This window comes from Halyomorpha halys, unplaced genomic scaffold (genome assembly GCF_000696795.3).
Source record: "Halyomorpha halys isolate HHAL.00 unplaced genomic scaffold, Hhal_1.1 Scaffold434.1, whole genome shotgun sequence".
Classification (NCBI taxonomy): domain Eukaryota; kingdom Metazoa; phylum Arthropoda; class Insecta; order Hemiptera; family Pentatomidae; genus Halyomorpha; species Halyomorpha halys.
Window position 1 is genome coordinate 160,486 of NW_027114127.1, and position 18,208 is coordinate 178,693.

General features: G+C 27.8%; 1 protein-coding gene and 1 pseudogene across 3 annotated transcripts in view; one reads left to right on the top strand and one right to left on the bottom strand.

Annotated features, from left to right (window-relative positions):
- Positions 1 to 4,367: 4,367 nt before the first annotated feature.
- The window catches only part of fwe (Calcium channel fwe), a 16,808-nt gene continuing 2,967 nt past the window's right edge, over positions 4,368 to 18,208 (bottom strand). The window contains exons 5-7 of one of the 3 annotated variants that reach the window (XM_014423673.3): positions 14,679 to 14,786; positions 11,836 to 11,954; positions 4,368 to 8,150 (exon numbers count right to left, since the gene is read on the bottom strand). In XM_014423673.3, coding sequence (XP_014279159.1) covers positions 11,846 to 11,954; positions 14,679 to 14,786 — 217 coding nt within the window. In that variant the 3' untranslated portion in view covers positions 4,368 to 8,150; positions 11,836 to 11,845. Of the gene's footprint in view, positions 8,164 to 11,835; positions 11,955 to 14,678; positions 14,787 to 18,208 lie in introns of all 3 variants that reach the window. The other 2 variants (XM_014423672.3, XM_014423675.3) reach the window with 2 other exon arrangements.
- Positions 14,837 to 17,892, top strand: LOC136796757 (uncharacterized; annotated as a pseudogene).

Below are 18,208 nucleotides of genomic sequence, written 5' to 3' on the forward strand. Positions count from 1 at the left end.
ATCTATGATAAAAAACTTAACAATTTCCGGTTGCTTTAGGTATATTCACCAAGAAATATGTTTTATAAATATGAATGTCGAGCATTCCATGTTTGTATTCTAGATCTTAATGACAAGTTGAAACCATTTGATTTATATCCCGTTTCTTTATTTTATTTTTTATCAAAAGCATTTCAGACTCATACTATATAAATAAACTAGTTTTCCTATATCCACTCAAAAAATATAAGCCAGAAGAAAAATTACCAACTTAAGAAAAATAATTGATGATTCATTTTGTTATAAGCAATTTGTTATAATCGTGAGTTGTTTCGTCATAAAATGTTCTCCACACAGACAACTGCCACATACGAAGCCCTATTCATACGGTTCACTATTTCAAAAGAGAACATGCTATCCGATCTTACAGTATCGTATGACAAAAAGGAGAAGCGGCAAACCCATAGCTTTAGGGGACAAAAGAGAGATATCTTGACAACTATTTCGCTCTTTTTATTGACAGATGTATGGTAAAATATCAATTTACCATAAGGATTTATATCCTTATTAACCCATTTAAATGACAAAAATATTTATCTAAGGAAAATTTTGGTTAAGAGAAGCTAGTTAAAAGTATATTATAATTGCAGAAAAAGAAGTATTTAATTTTATTTCTCGACTCTATTTCTCAAGTAGGCAAACTAAAGGCTAGCTCTAAAACATTAGCATACCTATACAGGCTAGTAATATTTAAAAAGTTGAAAATTATTCCTTTCAAGTTCAATAAAATAATTCATATAAACCATGTTCTAGTTTTCTATGGAAAATGAGATAATTGATATTTTGCGTTGTTTTTAAGGTGAACATATTTTTTCTATAGAATAGGAAGCGAACACTCAAAAAATATTTCAAGTAATCAAGCTCCAAAACCACCTGGAACAGATTCACCTACTACGCCCTCGAGATTGGCTATTTATTAAGTTTTATATGGCTAATTATTGTTAAGTTATTATCTAGGAAACATTTTTGTAGCAGAGAAGTGGAAATTATTTTTTCTTGTGCATTATTAGTGATATTTTTGTTTATCCTTGTACTAGGATATAATAAATCCTAGTTTCTTTTTACGTGTAGAAAGTATTGAAATCTAATAAAAGAAAAGATTTATTCGTTTTTAAAAATTTCTGTTCAATTTAAACATTTCTTATGAAAAAACAATATAGATTCTCGATTTCTTAACGCTAAAACACATGCTTTCTTAAAAAAAAAACAAATTCTTCAAAAAGGGATGTCGATGTATTTTTTCAATCTTGGAATTTAACGTAAGCTTTTTGTAACATATCAACGAATTCAACAAATGGTCTGAGATACTCAACTGGATTAGTCATGGATACTAATTAGTTTAACTGCATGAAACACAAAATAATGTGTATTTACAATATAAATATAACACGTTTTTTATCCAATGAGAATTGTCTTGATCGACTTAATTAGAAAATATGCCCTCCTGAAAATTATTAGATAAAATACCGACAATATTTTGTTACGTCCACCACAAAATGATTTGCCTAAAATATAACAATAAAATTTAAATTTTTTTGTTTCTTTTGCCGGTTTGTGTGATGAAGCCGGTAATCCCAAAGAAAATGCAGTATTCCCTGGCCTTAGGGCCTCATATACATATTTGTTAAATTATAACTATTATCATTTTTTATTTTTTGCAATTTTCGTATTCGATACCACACGGTTTATATGCATTGGATATTTCCGGACGTTAACAAAATAAATATTTTTAAAAAATGAATATCAGCTTTGATTATTTTATTTCAAAGTAATACGCTTTTTCTAGATTGATATATTTCACTTCCTTTTCCATTTTTCTCATATTTATAAAAAAAGAAGAGGATTCACAGTTAAACCTATTTTTTTTAACCACTAGAGAAGAAACAAAAATGTTACTAGGAAAAGTAAATGAGAGGTCTTCAATTCTTGAATTTTAAAAATCTGTATCATTCTTAAATCATATAGGCGAAGTATATATAAATTATTCAAAACTTCGTAACTTAATATTATAAGTTTAGACCCAAAGATGATCACAAAAGATAGAAAAATAGACATATTTTTTCAAAAATACATCATTTTTACAGAATATTACAATATAACTTAATCTTACCTGAATCATCCTGGTAAGGATGAAATTAAACAATAAGCACTTGAGAGGACACAAAGTATTGTCACAATTAAAAAGCTTTGTATCACTTGCCTTATGATTCTCGAGGAACACAAAAAATATTTTGCCCGCTCTCTAATACTTATCGTCTACCCTTTCGCGCCTCGCTATAAGAGAACAGCAATACAGTGTTACCAGTCGTCGCAAGAAATAAAAAACATATTTTCATACTTTTTTTCTTAAACCTTTAAAACTCGAATAATTATAAGTTAAACCAACAAAATATCTTTTCTTTTCGAAGCAAAAAAGCAACTCAATTTATTATGAATTTTTATTTTTTATTTTGGCCCTCTTATGTCAGCGGCATCCCTCCCCCCAATCTTATGAATCTTTAAAGAAATTAGATTAAGGCCTCTTAGAAAACACTTTTTACTGAAAAGTGTATTACATTAACTGATGCAATGAGGAGTTAGCTACCAAATTTCGGCTCCAATTGAATGCCTTACAATTAACAGTCTTTTGTTTAGCAGAATGAACACTACTGTTAAGTAGGACATATTGATTGAGAAGTCACGGCACACTTTTCTAATCTCTGTCAGCTTGTTGAACATCGTTGAGCAACGCAACACTGATCAGTTAGCTGCTTATCAAGAAAGCAGTTGAACACTGAAATATTTTCTACGATCATTACAGTTATTTTTGTTTTGATGGAAATTCTCATACAAATTGTGATGGTGGGCGAAGTTATAAAACGCAAGATAGGAAAGAGTGGTTAATTCAGATTAACTCTTAATTAGACTCCTCTTCTTGAGAACCCGTAATCAGAAAGAAATCTTGTTTCTACGAACATAATCTTCATTAGATAACCAACCAATTGTCTCAATTCATTGTTTTATCTTTTAACATCCCTTTTCATAGAAAAAACAGTTCGAAAATTTTTTTTTCTAATTTTAGTTTAGTTGAGTTTGGGTAAATTTTTATTATATTAGGAATAACATTAAATGTACTAAGAATACGTTTTTCGGTTTAAAATATTTTCTATAAAATGGTATTTATTCTATCTTTCTATGTCATGTAGGTTTTGAACTATCCACGATACTGTAAATACTTGCATTTAGTGTATTGGTTTATAGAGGGGAAGAAGAATGGCCTTAAAACAGTAAAAAAAAATGAAGTCAACAACTATTTTTATTTCTAGAAACATAAAGGAATCAACTTACATATATTAAAAATGTGCAGGCAACCATCCTTAGGCCAATTCCACTTCATTTCATTATAGCTTAACTAAATTATTAAATTAAAGTAAATTATGCAAAAAAATGGCTGTCTTGAGGTGATTTTGTATTCAAAACTTCGAAAATAGATTCTTCTAATTTGAAAATAACGCCAACTTGTTGGATATCATATTTCATTTCAACTTAAGGGGTTTCTTAATGTTCAATTTCATTCTGAGAAGTAGTTTGACACCTGACCAAAAGTTTGGGTCGGAATAGGATGTCCTATTCAATGCTTTAAACATATTCTAATTTCTGGAAAATGTATAATTTGTTTTGTAGTTAGTATAAAATGAAAAACGGATTTACAGGTCAAATGAAATTATCTATACATGATGTTTCAACACAATAACATAACCATATTATTACAACAACACCTTTACACCTTAAAAACAAGAGATCACTGACAACATAATATTTCCAAAACTGATCTTTCTTTCCATCTCCCAACATAAAATAGAATTCAGATACACCTTAAAGAAATTTTGAGAAAAAAGAAAAACAAATTATCGTGCATATCTCATTAAAAGAAAAGAAAAAACAGGGTTTAAATGGAAACTAAGTGTAAAATATTTTTTTTAAAAGATTTCCAAATGAATGTTATGTTTCCTGCAGTTAAATATTTTAAGTTGAAATTTAATGACTTTTGACTGATGATGCTATGCTAGTTTTTCCTCTGCATCCAACAGGCTGTCCCAGTAGTTAGCTTATGATATAACTCAAGCCGATAATAAATCAAAGGATAGGTACTAACCTTACACTGACATTAATAAATAGAAGAGAAGAAGCTAGGTAGTTTTTGTAAACATTAAAATGATTTTATTTCTATTTTAGCACTAACGATTATCAAAATAAGAGGAAAATCAATGTCGGCTCAAGATTTTAGCCACGTACCTACATTAAGTGTTATATGAATTTCAATTTTTTTTAAGTAAGTGTTAACACAGTATATTTCACTATTTTATTGTTCACATATACACAGACATTTTTATAACATTATGTATTTATGTACATAATCAATATAATACATTATAAATTATAGCCACAAATGCACATTTACTTAAACCTACAAAATATACTTGATATGCTCAACAATATACATATACATTAAATAATAATATATTTATACGATTTGCTAGAATTATTTCAATATATTTGTTTTAAAAGGCTAATTTTGTTTTACACTTAAGCATAGAAATTATATTAGCTATTTAATGTGCCTTACAACTTTATTATAGTTATGATAAAAAAAATACTATATAGCATTAAACAACCAAATAATTTTGTTCATTAGATGAATACTGTCATTAGTGCAAATATTACAACAAATACGATTTTTTCTCTTTTCATCATACACCAGCTACTTACAATCATATACTACCACAGAAGAAAAAATAATAGATCCCATTCTGCATAAAGTACTGTCACAAATAATATTTGGTACAACAACCTAACACTTCCTACAGTAACTGATGCTATAAATTAACTTAGTTTCCAATTAAAAACTTAATAATAACAACAACCCAAACCAGTTTTTAAATGAGGATTTTTCCTTAAATTAAATTTTAAATGTAGTTAATTTTTTGACACCTCAAAAATCATTTTTAATACTAAATTAAAATATTTAATTAAGAAAGGGGTCATTGTTAATGTAGTTAATCGATTGAGGTCACCAACAGTTATAGATTTCCATTGCTCAACCTGATCAACTTATCATAACCTGATGTGGAGTAGTTGACAACAACCAGTATTTCAGATCACAGTATTTTCAATGATATAAAAGAAAGGAAAAAGTTAAAATTAGATTTAAAATTTTTTGGCACCGATTTTTTTAATAGCTTAATTTTTATGAATGTCAAATGAAAATTAAATGGTTGAAATGCTAATTAAAATAATGATTTTTAGTTCATTAGAAAAATTAAAATATTTGCGTCTTAAAATAGTTTTGACCTAAATAAAATTTGTTCAATTAATTAAAAGGTGACATTTAAATTTGCTTGCATAGCGTATTCAGAAATATTACAAAAATACATATTGATTTATTTCGGATGAGAGTTCACTACTACACAACCAAGTAATAATATAACAGAGCTTAATGAGTCGTTTGCATTTCAATCTTCAAAAATATTCTAATAAAGCAAAGCACATTATACATGCATAAGTCTTAAAACAACAACACAGTTTGACAATTGGCAAGAATTAAGCTTTTATAAATTTTGACGAGAACTGTTCCTTGAATTATTTTCAGTCTGACAGTATAAATAAAAAAGTAGAAATTTGTTATACAGCACAAAGCTAATTTTTTGAAGCCAACTACGTTGTATTGAAGTTCTCAATCGATTTATCACATCTTTATTTTAAGGAAAATCAGGGACATGCATAACAATTAATTACTCGTTTTCGACATAAAAAGTGAACATTGTGAGTTTAGAAGCTGCTGTTTCGACAGTGAAGTGTTTTTAAAAAATATATGAAAAACATGATAGGAATCAAGTAAGACTTTCACCGGAACTAACCATTGCAACGAAGGTACTTACTTAACATTTACAGTGACAGTGTAAAAATTTTACATGGGCTATTCAATAATATTAGAGTTGATAAAATAAACCCACTACACCAACCAGCACTAGATTTATTCAACTAAAAATAAGCATACATTTTTTACAAGCCTAATGTATAACCAATTAACTATAAAAAGTCAATTGAATTCAAAATATTTTTTTCTACTCCACACTCTTATTGTTACAATAAATAACTAAAAAAGTCTATGATCGAACAAGTTTACTCACCAGAAAGATAAAATATAAAACCACTTGACAAAATTTATGAAAGGAATGTCATCTCATAAATTAATAGAATATTTGCCATATTAAAACAAAATAATATGTTTGATGATGGAATGTAAATAGTCTTTTAATAGCATTAGTATCAGATATATAAACATAAAGAAAGATGTATACAAAATGGAGATAGAGGTGAATGATTAGTACCATATTAATACTACAAAGGTGAAGTATATATCCACTTGACTTTGATTTCAAACGTTGAGAAACTTTGGCAGCAGTACTTACTTAACTTTTGCCTAATCAACCTACATAATACACACCAATTTAAACTCTATATTCTTATTGCTGACAAAGTGCTATCAACTTTTAATAACGATGAACACAGAGAAAACACTTTATCTTAACATTCTAAGAGAAAGACAGTCAAACGAGAATATAAGAAGATTTGAATATAATAGAAACATTATATAATACATTTAAGAGTACCAAACTACTCAGAATGTTGAATTAATGAATGTTATAACATGAAGAATAGAGAGCTGGTCCCAAATTATTATTAATCAGTTTCTACAAAATAAAGTGGATAAACAATAATTTAATAAGCAAGAAGAGATATGATTTATTACCTTTCAATTCAGTTTTTGCTGATATATAAATATTCTCTTATGTTAAAAAAAATAAAATATACTTCAAAAACACTGACATGAACCTAATTAAAAATAAAATGGATTAGTGGTTGGTACAAAATCAGTTATAAGCAACAATACTGATAATGAGAATAATTCAGCAATATTAAATAAGTGAGAAATCGGATTTCAACATGGGACCCGACCCTCCCTTAATAAACGGCTCTCTTTGATCTGCATTATAGGCTGATATCAGTATTACAAATCTATTGATTCTTCATGACACTGGCTTTCATATTTAAACTTAAAACAACTAATATATATAAAATGAATAAAAATAATTGAAATATAACCAAAACAACATAAGTATATTAAATAAAACAGAACAAAGAAATTCTTTACTTATGAGCAATTATAAAAAAATATGATAACTGATCAACAATTATAAGTAAAATTAAAAAAAAAGAAAAAAAAGTAATGAATGTATTTCACCATGGATGATAAATATTTACAATTATTTTTTAAATATTATAAGCCATTGGTATACATGATTATGTATTGATTAATAGGATTTAAATATAATATAATATAATGGAAGAATCACTAGTAAAAATACAATACATTTATAAATATTTAAAAAATAATTAAATAAAATAAGTAACACTAGCAATTATGATAACAAAGACTTAAAACCTATATGTCAGTTCTTGCTTATATAATTTTGGATCTTAATTTATACACTTAAAGAGTATTACCAATGGAAAGTACAAATAATTCATAAAATAATAAAAAAAATTGCACTAATATTATACTTAGGAAGAAATATGTCTAATAGTTAACCAATTATAATAAATAAATAAGAATCAAAAGATGGAAATACAATGAGAATATTGATATCATATTCAGAAATAATAATAATAAATAAAACTACAAATTTGAAATAATTTATAATCTAATAACAATTAAAACTTATTTTAGAAAATAATAATAATAATAATAAGGTAAACATAATATTATGCCAAGAACAACAGACGAAAATATAAAAGTAATGTCCATCTAATGTAGAGGTACAACCATTAAAAATATGGAATGGTGGAGGATAATGACCTCGACTAGTACAGAAGAAATGTTAGCTTAAAGTAAGATTTAAATAAAAGAAATAAAATTTCAAAAGGAGATTACATTAATGAGATTCTGCTAGACTGGAGGAGGACTGATACTGATTGAAGTAGCATTTTCAACCAAGTTAAGATTAGATTTGTTGCTGTTACCCAATTGTTGCTGGGCTGCCTGGACCCGCATTTCCTCCAGTGGGGCTCTGAAAACAGCATCTATCTAAATTAATGCTTATAGTTGAAAAAATGTAATGATAGCTATTAACGTATTATCAAATAAGTAAAAACTAGAACTCAAAAATGTAAACTAATTCTCTACATCTAACAATACATTTAATTTGATACCCAAAGCTGGTATTTATACGAAATATCCCTAATTTGAATAAATACATGGAAATATCAACTAATAAGTTACCTTGAACTGAAAAAAGATTACAGCTTTATGAACAAAATAAAGTTTGATAGAAGTAGGTAAGAAGATACATTAATTAAATCGCTATTCGTTTCAATCTCTATAAATATAATTTTATTCATTTAAATAATGAAATTCTAGAAATAAGATAAAACTATTTTTAAATCAATATGAAAATACTATATATAAAAATGATTGACCACATTACTTTAAATTATGAAGAACATTATGCGGTCAAAAGGAAGAAAAAAAATAGTTGTTAACTATTTTTTGTTACCTTTTGACCAAACCTAAGACCATCTTTTTTATATATAAGATTTCTGATCTAAAATAATTTAGTAATATATGAACTTGATATAAACACCAATTAAATATTTTAGTGATGATAGAGATACAAACAATAATTCTTGTTAAAATAATAATAATTCATATGTAACATACTTCTTATAATATTGAATTTTTTTCAAAATATTTTGGATATTAATGCTTTCAATAGCTTTTTGTTAACTATAATATTTTTCTCTAATATAACGGACAGAAAACCACTTCAAGAGGATAATACAAAAATCATTTAGTCAACAGTCAACCACTTTAAGGAAATGATAATTCACTTTCAGTGATACATAGATGTTTGAATTAAAAATAGTTTGTAAGAGAGATTAATCATAGAGATTAACTTTAAAACACTTCCAATTATGGAGGAATATTTTTAAGAATGGGTCATATGAAATCTCCCAACGCCCAAAACTCCATGTCCCAGATTTCCATAATTTATAATTATGCTGAATGCCGAATTTGTGCACTATAAGTAACAATAAATAAATACTTGGCAAATATGTTTTTTTTTATATCAATAGTTTTTTTTTTTTTTTAACATCAATGTTTCAAAATTGTGGAAATAGCCGAATTCCATCATGTTTTGAATGACATAAATGTTTATCAGTTAACAACAGATCATGCTAGATGGATCTTCTAGAGCTCATTTTAAAGTTTATTCCATATGCTTTCACTTAATATGTATTATGACATCTTCAAAACAAATAAATTATTATTACTTATTAGCGAAATTTCGAAGATACACAAACCACCATCTAAGCTTTTTTTTTAAATAAATACATTATTTCATCTTGTATTGGTCAGATTCGTGTCAAATTTTAAGATGTAGAAATCAGGGTCATTAGGATAAAGGTCACAAGTAGCAACTTTAATTCAACAAACTGAATAGGAAAATTTGTGTAAAATAGGAAATCTTCAACTAATATTAAGAGTTGTTCTTAACAATATTGGCTTTTAGTGAAATATTCCATAATTTGAATTTTTCAAGTTTTGATTCTTGATCCAAGAATCAGAAGTATATTACAGCAGAACTCTGCTTAAGCGATTTCATGGATTAATCAGCAGTAAAAATACTAATTCAGTAAAACAACACAAAATACTGTTATAGAGGCTACTAATAATAACTGAAAAATCATAGTAACACTTGAATTAAAATAACTAAAGGAATTTTTATTTTAAATCAGCTGTGGCCTGCATTTTCAATGACGATTCAATTTGGGTTATATCTGTTTTATATACATGATGAGTGCATCTTATTAAATGATCAAGATCTGACATTTATGTGAAAAACAAAAGGCCAAATTACAAAAAAAAAAAAACTGACTTTAACAAAGTAACATAAGATTTATTTATTATAAGATATATTTATTCATTTTGGTTTCAGTAAATAATATGAGAAACAGATTACAGCATCAATAGCTGCACCAACTCAACTAAACTCTATACAATACAGACAATAATAATCCAAGTCTTTTATGTCATCAATTCCCTAAAATAAGAAATAGCCTATTAAATGAAGTTCATAAGATTTTTATCCTTTTATTTTTGCATGTAAATAACCACCACTATGAATTAGCATTGAATATAATTTCTTGTTTTATCTCCTTTATTAAATGTTTCCTAAAGTTAATAATGATCTAAACCTGAAAAAGTTAGTGTAGTAAACTTGCTTTCATGGGAATTAAATTTTGTTATTAAGTCAAAATATGAAAATTTCTAGGGTCAGCCACTATTTAGCCCTTATATTTACCACTTATACCTCACACTTCATTCTACAGATACCATAATGCGATCACTATAGTGCATGATGGAAGACTCGAGACTAGTACCAAAAACAAACACAAGTGGTATACATTGGGTAGTTTTAATAAATTAACTTTGTCATATATTAATATACATATCACCTATATGTTAGGTTTTGCACTATATTTTCATTTTTACCTATAAGAGCTAAATTAATATTGTTCTGTTTTTCTTTTCAATACTACAGTTTAACTGGACCTCCCATTTAATCACTCATATCTAAGTTCCAACTATGAAGAATAGAATAGGTAAAGTTCTATAGTAGTTACAATATTAAAACTCATTAAGGAATAGATTTCATACCATGAATATTTAAAAAAAAATGAAAATAAAAAAGCCAGCCACTATAATGACATAAATAAATAATATTTATGTCATTAACAAGGCTTACTCTTACAATAGTCATTGTTACTGTACAAAATTGCTGATTTTTTAAAGACAAAAAACTACTGATTTGCTAAAATATGATTACATAATTAAAAAAATTACTATACTATGATTAGGAAAGGAATACTAATAAGCATAATTATTCATTAGATTCAAAAAGAAGGTAATTGTAAAGTGAACAAGTGACAGATTACTAATAATGATAAAATGAACTTGTAGCAATAGGTAATTTAGCAAAATAAACAAGCTTGCAAGTAAATTATTAACAAAATAAAAATAAAAACTTTCTACTAGCAGTATATTGACATGTATGGTAATATTATAAGAAATAGCAGCTGAATGATGACATCTATTTATACTCATGCACTACCATAAAGATGCAATCAGGCTTTATACCTCTAATGATATATATACAGATAAATATACAGCTAGAAGAGATTAACTCATTTTCCCAAAAGTTTTAGAGAATAAATATACTCTGGTGAGATTTATATACAACTATTATCCATTCAGGATTTTAGCAGCAGGACTAGTTTTTATATTATCACAAATATCTATAACTAATGTCACTGATTATTACAACCTACCATATGTCTGATGAAAAAAAAATTATGATGAGGATATCATAATACCTTATAATATATCAAACAATTTCCTTTGAAAGTATTGATTGAGAACAAGAACAAGAATTTTCAACCAGAGCGTTTCACCAGCAAGCACTTAAAAGTAATAATTTTAATATCATCTAACAGCATAGCTACTTCAACAACAATTTACGAACACCATTGATTTTGTTGATTACAAAGGGGAAACACAACAACTAGTTCTACAACCAAAAGCTACAGAAAAAAAAAAAAAAATCATTACTTAAGTAAAAAGAAAAGAAATAGAGAAGAAGGATAGAAGTGCTAGAATAAATCAACGAAAGAAACAGAAATAATGTTGCATGCCTTTGTGTACTTATGTTGGTCTCCAAACATCAGGGTCCTCCATAAGGGTGCAATCGGGTGCAGAGGGGTGGCTCACTCCTGTAGGAGAAGCCATCACTGCCATATCATCTCGTGACCCCCTGATTGGATCAAGGATATCAACACCAAAGTGCATAAAGTACTCCAAATATTATATAAGATTTTTGCTTTTCTTTTAACTTAAACAGTGGATCCTCACTACATCATGGGATAAGGGTAAAAGAAACCACCCACTTTATAGGAGTATCCATGCTATAGTAGAAAAATATATATCATTGGAAGAACTATACAAACATGAATCCAATAAAAGGCTGAAAAAATATATTGTATATCACAATAATAACAAATCATAAAAAACTAAGTGGGAACATTTTTTTTTAGTGATATATACTTTGCCAATTTGAGTTGTTTCACAAAAGTATCAGTTATTTTAAGTGGATTTAACCCCTTTTAGCTTGCCTTTAAAATTTATTGGTAGCAATTAACAGCTATTCTATGGGCTCAATAGATGATTAATGTCATACCATTGAAGTAACCTAAATACTCATAAATTGCAGAGATCAAATATGAGAAACAATATTAAAAAATAATATGGGAAAAAAATTACAAGCACATAAGCAATGTAATTTATTCCTTTAATTAATTTTAGTTCTACAATGTAGAAAAATAAACAAATTATTATAATATTATCTCCTTATTTTAAGACTAATCAAATACTGCAACAAGGGCTATATCCGTGTTATATCCAAATTTGTGGTGTAATCAACTGCATTATAGTGAGGGTCCACTGTATTATTAAAATTAAGGTAACACACATAAATTTTAAAAAGTGATCATACAACATTCCTAAATTCTAATGACATTCCTGAATATCATTTCAGGTGAAAACTTTAATTACAATTTCTAGGTATAAAAAAAGATGTTGCAAAAAATTTTTTTTTAAAAATAACTTTTCTTCAAAAACCCATAAGATGAATGGTAAATAGTATGTAAACTAATTGGAAAATATCAATAAGTATGTATTTCAGGTATTTACGTACAACAATACTGTTAATTTTTATTTTAATTCTTTATTAATTATTTTTATTTTAATTAAGTATCGTAAAATTAGAAGAATTAAAAAAAACGATGACAAAATATTTCAATCTGATAAACAATCTTTTGATCTAAATAAGATTGCATAACGTCATACAGATGAGAGATCATAAAATTCAAATATAATTTCCATGACAACTTTTAATAAGCCAAATTTTTAATTGCAATAAATGATGTATGAACATTTAATTTGAACAGAAACATAAGATTCATTGTCCAAGTTTGGTACTATTTAGTTGCAACAAATTAAAAAAAATTAAAGATGAGGCTTTGATTCTTTCAGTTCATGCTCCTAGATAATTTTCTGAGGCAGGCACACATGATACCTGCTTTTTTCTTTTTAAATCTTGTTCTGGGGAGTGATATATACAAGGGTGTGATAAAACAAAACAGAGCACCTAAATTCTACATATTAATTTTAAAGGAAAATATTTATCTAATAGTAGATAGTTTAAACTTTTTGATTATTAATGATTTTCAACATAGAAACATAATATAAAGAACTGACTTAATAAGAAAAACACTTTCATGATTTCAAGAAATTTTTTTTAAAAATATAAAGAAAAAACAAATAAACTTCTATTTTACTTCAACCTGAGTGGGAAATGAAAGTACCATTCTTCTCTTCTTTTTTAAATAAAAATTTGGGGCATGAAGAAGTTTAATAATGCATTTTTTCTATCAATATCACAAATACCAGTATCTTGAACTGCCAACTAAGAATTTCAATTGTTAAAACTAGGGTATCCTAACCTAATAGAGAATATTGAACTATATATTTTCTCTCCATTGGCATCCTGGTCACTCTCATCATGCCCTCTTAGAATTTCCATGAAGACAAGGGAGTGCCAAATCAATCATATGACAAAAAAACAAACTTAAGTATATGTGCAAAACTGTTCTGAAATACTTTGTAACTAAGCAATATACAAACGAGGTCTTATTTTTATTAATTTTATTGAGCACAAGGAAGTGACCACCAATATAAATATTCATTCACTTAACATTCTCTTTCACAATCTGGAACCAACTGAACAGACAAAAGAAGGGTCTGTATTAAGAAATTAGCTATAATCTTGGGTGGGAAATAGAACCCTTTTTCATTAAAAGATAAACCAGAAAGATTTCTTAAACCACATTACCTACCTAGTTACACACAGTATAAACTAAGATTTAAGTTCTCAATTTATTAAAGAAGGTCTCAAATAAGTATCTATCACTGTTTATGGCTTGATTAAGGCCATAGTCCTGATAATCAACAGAGGAAGGACAAACAGAATGCTGAGTTTCCACTAGCAGTGAAGAGATTTTTCAAAAAAAAAAAAAAAAATGTAATTTTTCCTTACACATAATCTCCACCAATGAATGTGATCTACATGATGTTCTAAAAATATTTGAGCAGTATTTTTTTTCTCTTAACATCCATCATTTATCCCCATTTCTTTATAAATAATATAAAGATGCAAGAGTAAAAGTATAACTCAATTGAGAAACACCTTGATTAATCTTCTGTTGGAAAATGCTAGCATTGAATCAGAAATGTATCATAACAAACGAACCATAAAATATTATTAATTGAATATCTAACAGCCAGCCAGCCCTATCTTAAATTAAATATATGATAAGTTAAGATATATTTATAGTTTATTTAATTAAAAAAACATTAAGGCAAAGAATACTTATTATTCTATAGCTAAATAAAAAATAAATTTAGTTTTCCTTTTACTCACTTCTTTCCAAGTGCCATTATACCATATAGAACACCACAGCCAATAATAAGCCCACCTCCAAAAAAGCTACTAATTCCTATGCACATTACTATTGGTGGGAAACCAATTCTGAAAAAAAGAATTGCATGATTAACAATAAACAAAAACAATTTCAGATGATGGTTGGAGATGAGGTTAAAAACTATAAATACACAGTAACTAAATGTTTTATTCTGTAATTTTTACTATATCTCTAACACTCATCTCCTAGATATAATCTACATTCAACAATCACTACATATTTATAAATAATTTTAATTTCCAACAATTTCATAAAATGAAATAATTATTTTAATTTTCTTGTGAATAAATATGAAACTGCAATATAAAAAATGAATAATGATGGAATATGATGAGATTCTAGAAATATATTAAATTTGATGATGTAGGACAGTATCAGGACATAGGAAACAAGTAGGTAAGTAAAGCTTAGTGATGACCAATCTCTGAGCCGGGTAAGGACTACCACAAAGCATGGATGAGTAATATTATATGAAATTGTTAAAATCTTGAGCTAATCATTTTTTTTTTTTTTTTTTTACTTTTTCAATGATTCTTTTTGCATAAACCAAGCTTAACATCTCATAAAGAGATTGATGACACTAGTTTACAAAATTTGACTTTTATGTGATGTACATGATTTTTCTTGTAGATAACAATTACAATAATATCGAGGTGCCAGTCATTTTCCTCCATCACCCTTCAATTGTAAGGAAAAGGAAAAACATTGTTTTTCAATAGAACTTTAGGTCCTAGAAATGATTTCAAGCTTTTTTAATCCAGAATAAGGATCTTCCTTCTGATTTTCTCAATCACATTTAATATATAAGTGAAATTGGAATATTCAAAGTAATACATGTATACAAACTGAGATACAAGTGGCTAGGAGACTGGGAGTAAGGGGTCCTGCCTGCTGAGGCCTCGAACACACTCGCATCTTGTTCGCGTCACCTACTCCCCTGAGGAACACTCTCAATAACTTTAATTTCATGTTGGTGGTACAAATCTAATTCTTAATAAGATATTTCAGCATAACTTAGATAACATAGTATTTCGGACAACCAAAGCATATACCATATTGTTGCAACAACAATCAACCTTTAAGTTCAAAGGATATATCCTTACTTCCTTAACATATAAATAAATATATTAGTTTTTGACATCAGTTAAAACAGATTTTTAATAAATTCATCACAAAAAAATATTTGAACTTAAATGCTTTAAATATTTAACTATTATGGTTTTAAAAACATAAACAAAATTTGTTTGGTACTTACAGTTTTTGTTGTATGTGACGTATGGGCTTGTACTCACTTATAACTAGGAATAGAATTTTTATGTTTTCACATATTTTTACCTGACCATGATATCTGCGATTCCTTACTAACTAAAGATGTTTCAAGATATTTCTGGCCAAAAGAAGCCATTTTTATTTCACATATTTGGCCTTTTTTACATATTTTGTTGTAAATAACATATTTTCTGAAATATTTGTTATTTTTAACATATTTTTAGGTATTTTGTCCTGAATCACATATTTCCTTAAATTATTTATTCAATTGTAAACACATTTTTCGCAGCAACTATGTAAAATTCATGAGAACACAAGAAACTTAAAGGTGAAATTTATCACTTATCATAAAAATTCTATATCTTCAGTTTAGATCATAAATTAAAAGCAGTGGCAATAATAAATGTTCCCACAGAATTACATCGATAATTTCTCAGAATCAATTAAAAAGAGCAAGGGTCTTATTCCTGTGGCATTTTCCTAGAATTTGTTTGTTTACTCCTCAATCCATTTCTCTGTTTACCCCCTTCCCATGGTCCCTTCTCATCTTAGTCTTGTTTCATTTCCCAGTCAGCATTTAGACCTTTTTGAGTTAAATTGTTTTTGATTGTATTTTAACATTATTTTAGCATGCCTAAAATTAAGTCAAAGGATTGCGCTTCCAAGTACAAAAGTGAGTTTCCCAATGAAACTTTTACAACGAGTGGAGGAGTTTTATTTGGTGCGTGTTGTGACAAGGCTGTGTCAATATCGCAACGCTCTCAGGTCTTACACAGCATATAAAGACTACTAAGCACCAGGAGAATCGTGAGAAAAGTATTTTGAGAAGGTAGACTTTCATTCAATCAGTTTTTTCCTCCTCAGATTCCACAGGTACCAGTATTATGTATTTAGATTTGTGTCGAGCATTTGTCAGGGCAGACATTCCTATCTACAAAATTAGCAATTCGGACTTAAAAACCTTTCTTGAGAAATGCACATGCTAAGTAATGCCCAATGAAAGCACTTTAAGAAAAAATTATTTGAAAATTATATATGAGGAGATTTTAACAGAAATTCGGAAAGCAATCGGATGGGCCAATTTAGATTTCTGTGGACGATACTACAGATATTGAAGGGCGTTATATTGCAAACATAATCGTTGGCAGACTAAGTGTTGAGGCATCTTCAAAATCCTTTTTGCTGAATTGTGAAATCCTCGAAAAATGTAACAATGAAACGATTGCAAGATTTGTCAACCAATCTATGACTATTCTTTGGCCTAAAGGCATCACTCATGGTAAAGTTTTGTTGTTTTTGTCAGATGCGGCACCTTACATGAATATAGCTGGTAATGCCCTTAAAATTTTATATCCTAAGATAGTTCATTTGATCTGCCTGGCACACGCATTTCATCGCGTTGCTGAAACAGTGCGTGCTCAATTTCCAAATGTAGACAAGCTTATGGCCTCATAAAAAAAATTTTTTTGAAGGCTCCCAGTCGTATTACTATTTTGAAAGAAACACACCCTGACAGCTTTACCACCGGAACCCGTGATAACACGATGGGGCACTTGGCTTGATGCAGCCCAATATTATTGTTTAAATTTTGAAAAAATTAAAAACATAATATCAAAACTTAATGTTGACACCACTACAGTAGAGAAAGCGAACAACTTGTTACCAATTAACTCAATAAAGACTGATTTGGCTTACATAAGTGCAAATGTGGTATTTTTATCCAATACAATTACAAAATTAGAAGAAAAGGATCTTCCACTGACGCAAAATTTAAAAACTGTGAACGAAGCAATAGAAAGACTGGAAAATATAGGTGGTGAAAAGGGAGAAGTCATAAAAAAAAAAAAAAGTACAGGACGTGTTAAAAAAAAATCCAGAATATAAAATTATTCAGTCCATTGGAGCCATTCTTCTCGGCATCAGTAGATGTTGAAAGATCTTTTAGCAGGTACAAGTCCATTCTGCAGTCAAATTGACGAAGATTTTTATATGAAAATTTAAAAATGCATTTAATCTGCAATAATTTTGTAACTGATCCTGCTGAATAATTAATTTCTTTCAAAGTTTTAAATATTTTTCTAAAGTTTTTTTTTTCTTTTTAATAAGGATTATTCTTTATTTCCATTTATAATTTGTTCATAATTCATTCTGAGTAATTATTAATCAATTAGTTTAATTACAATTACTAATTAATGTCTTG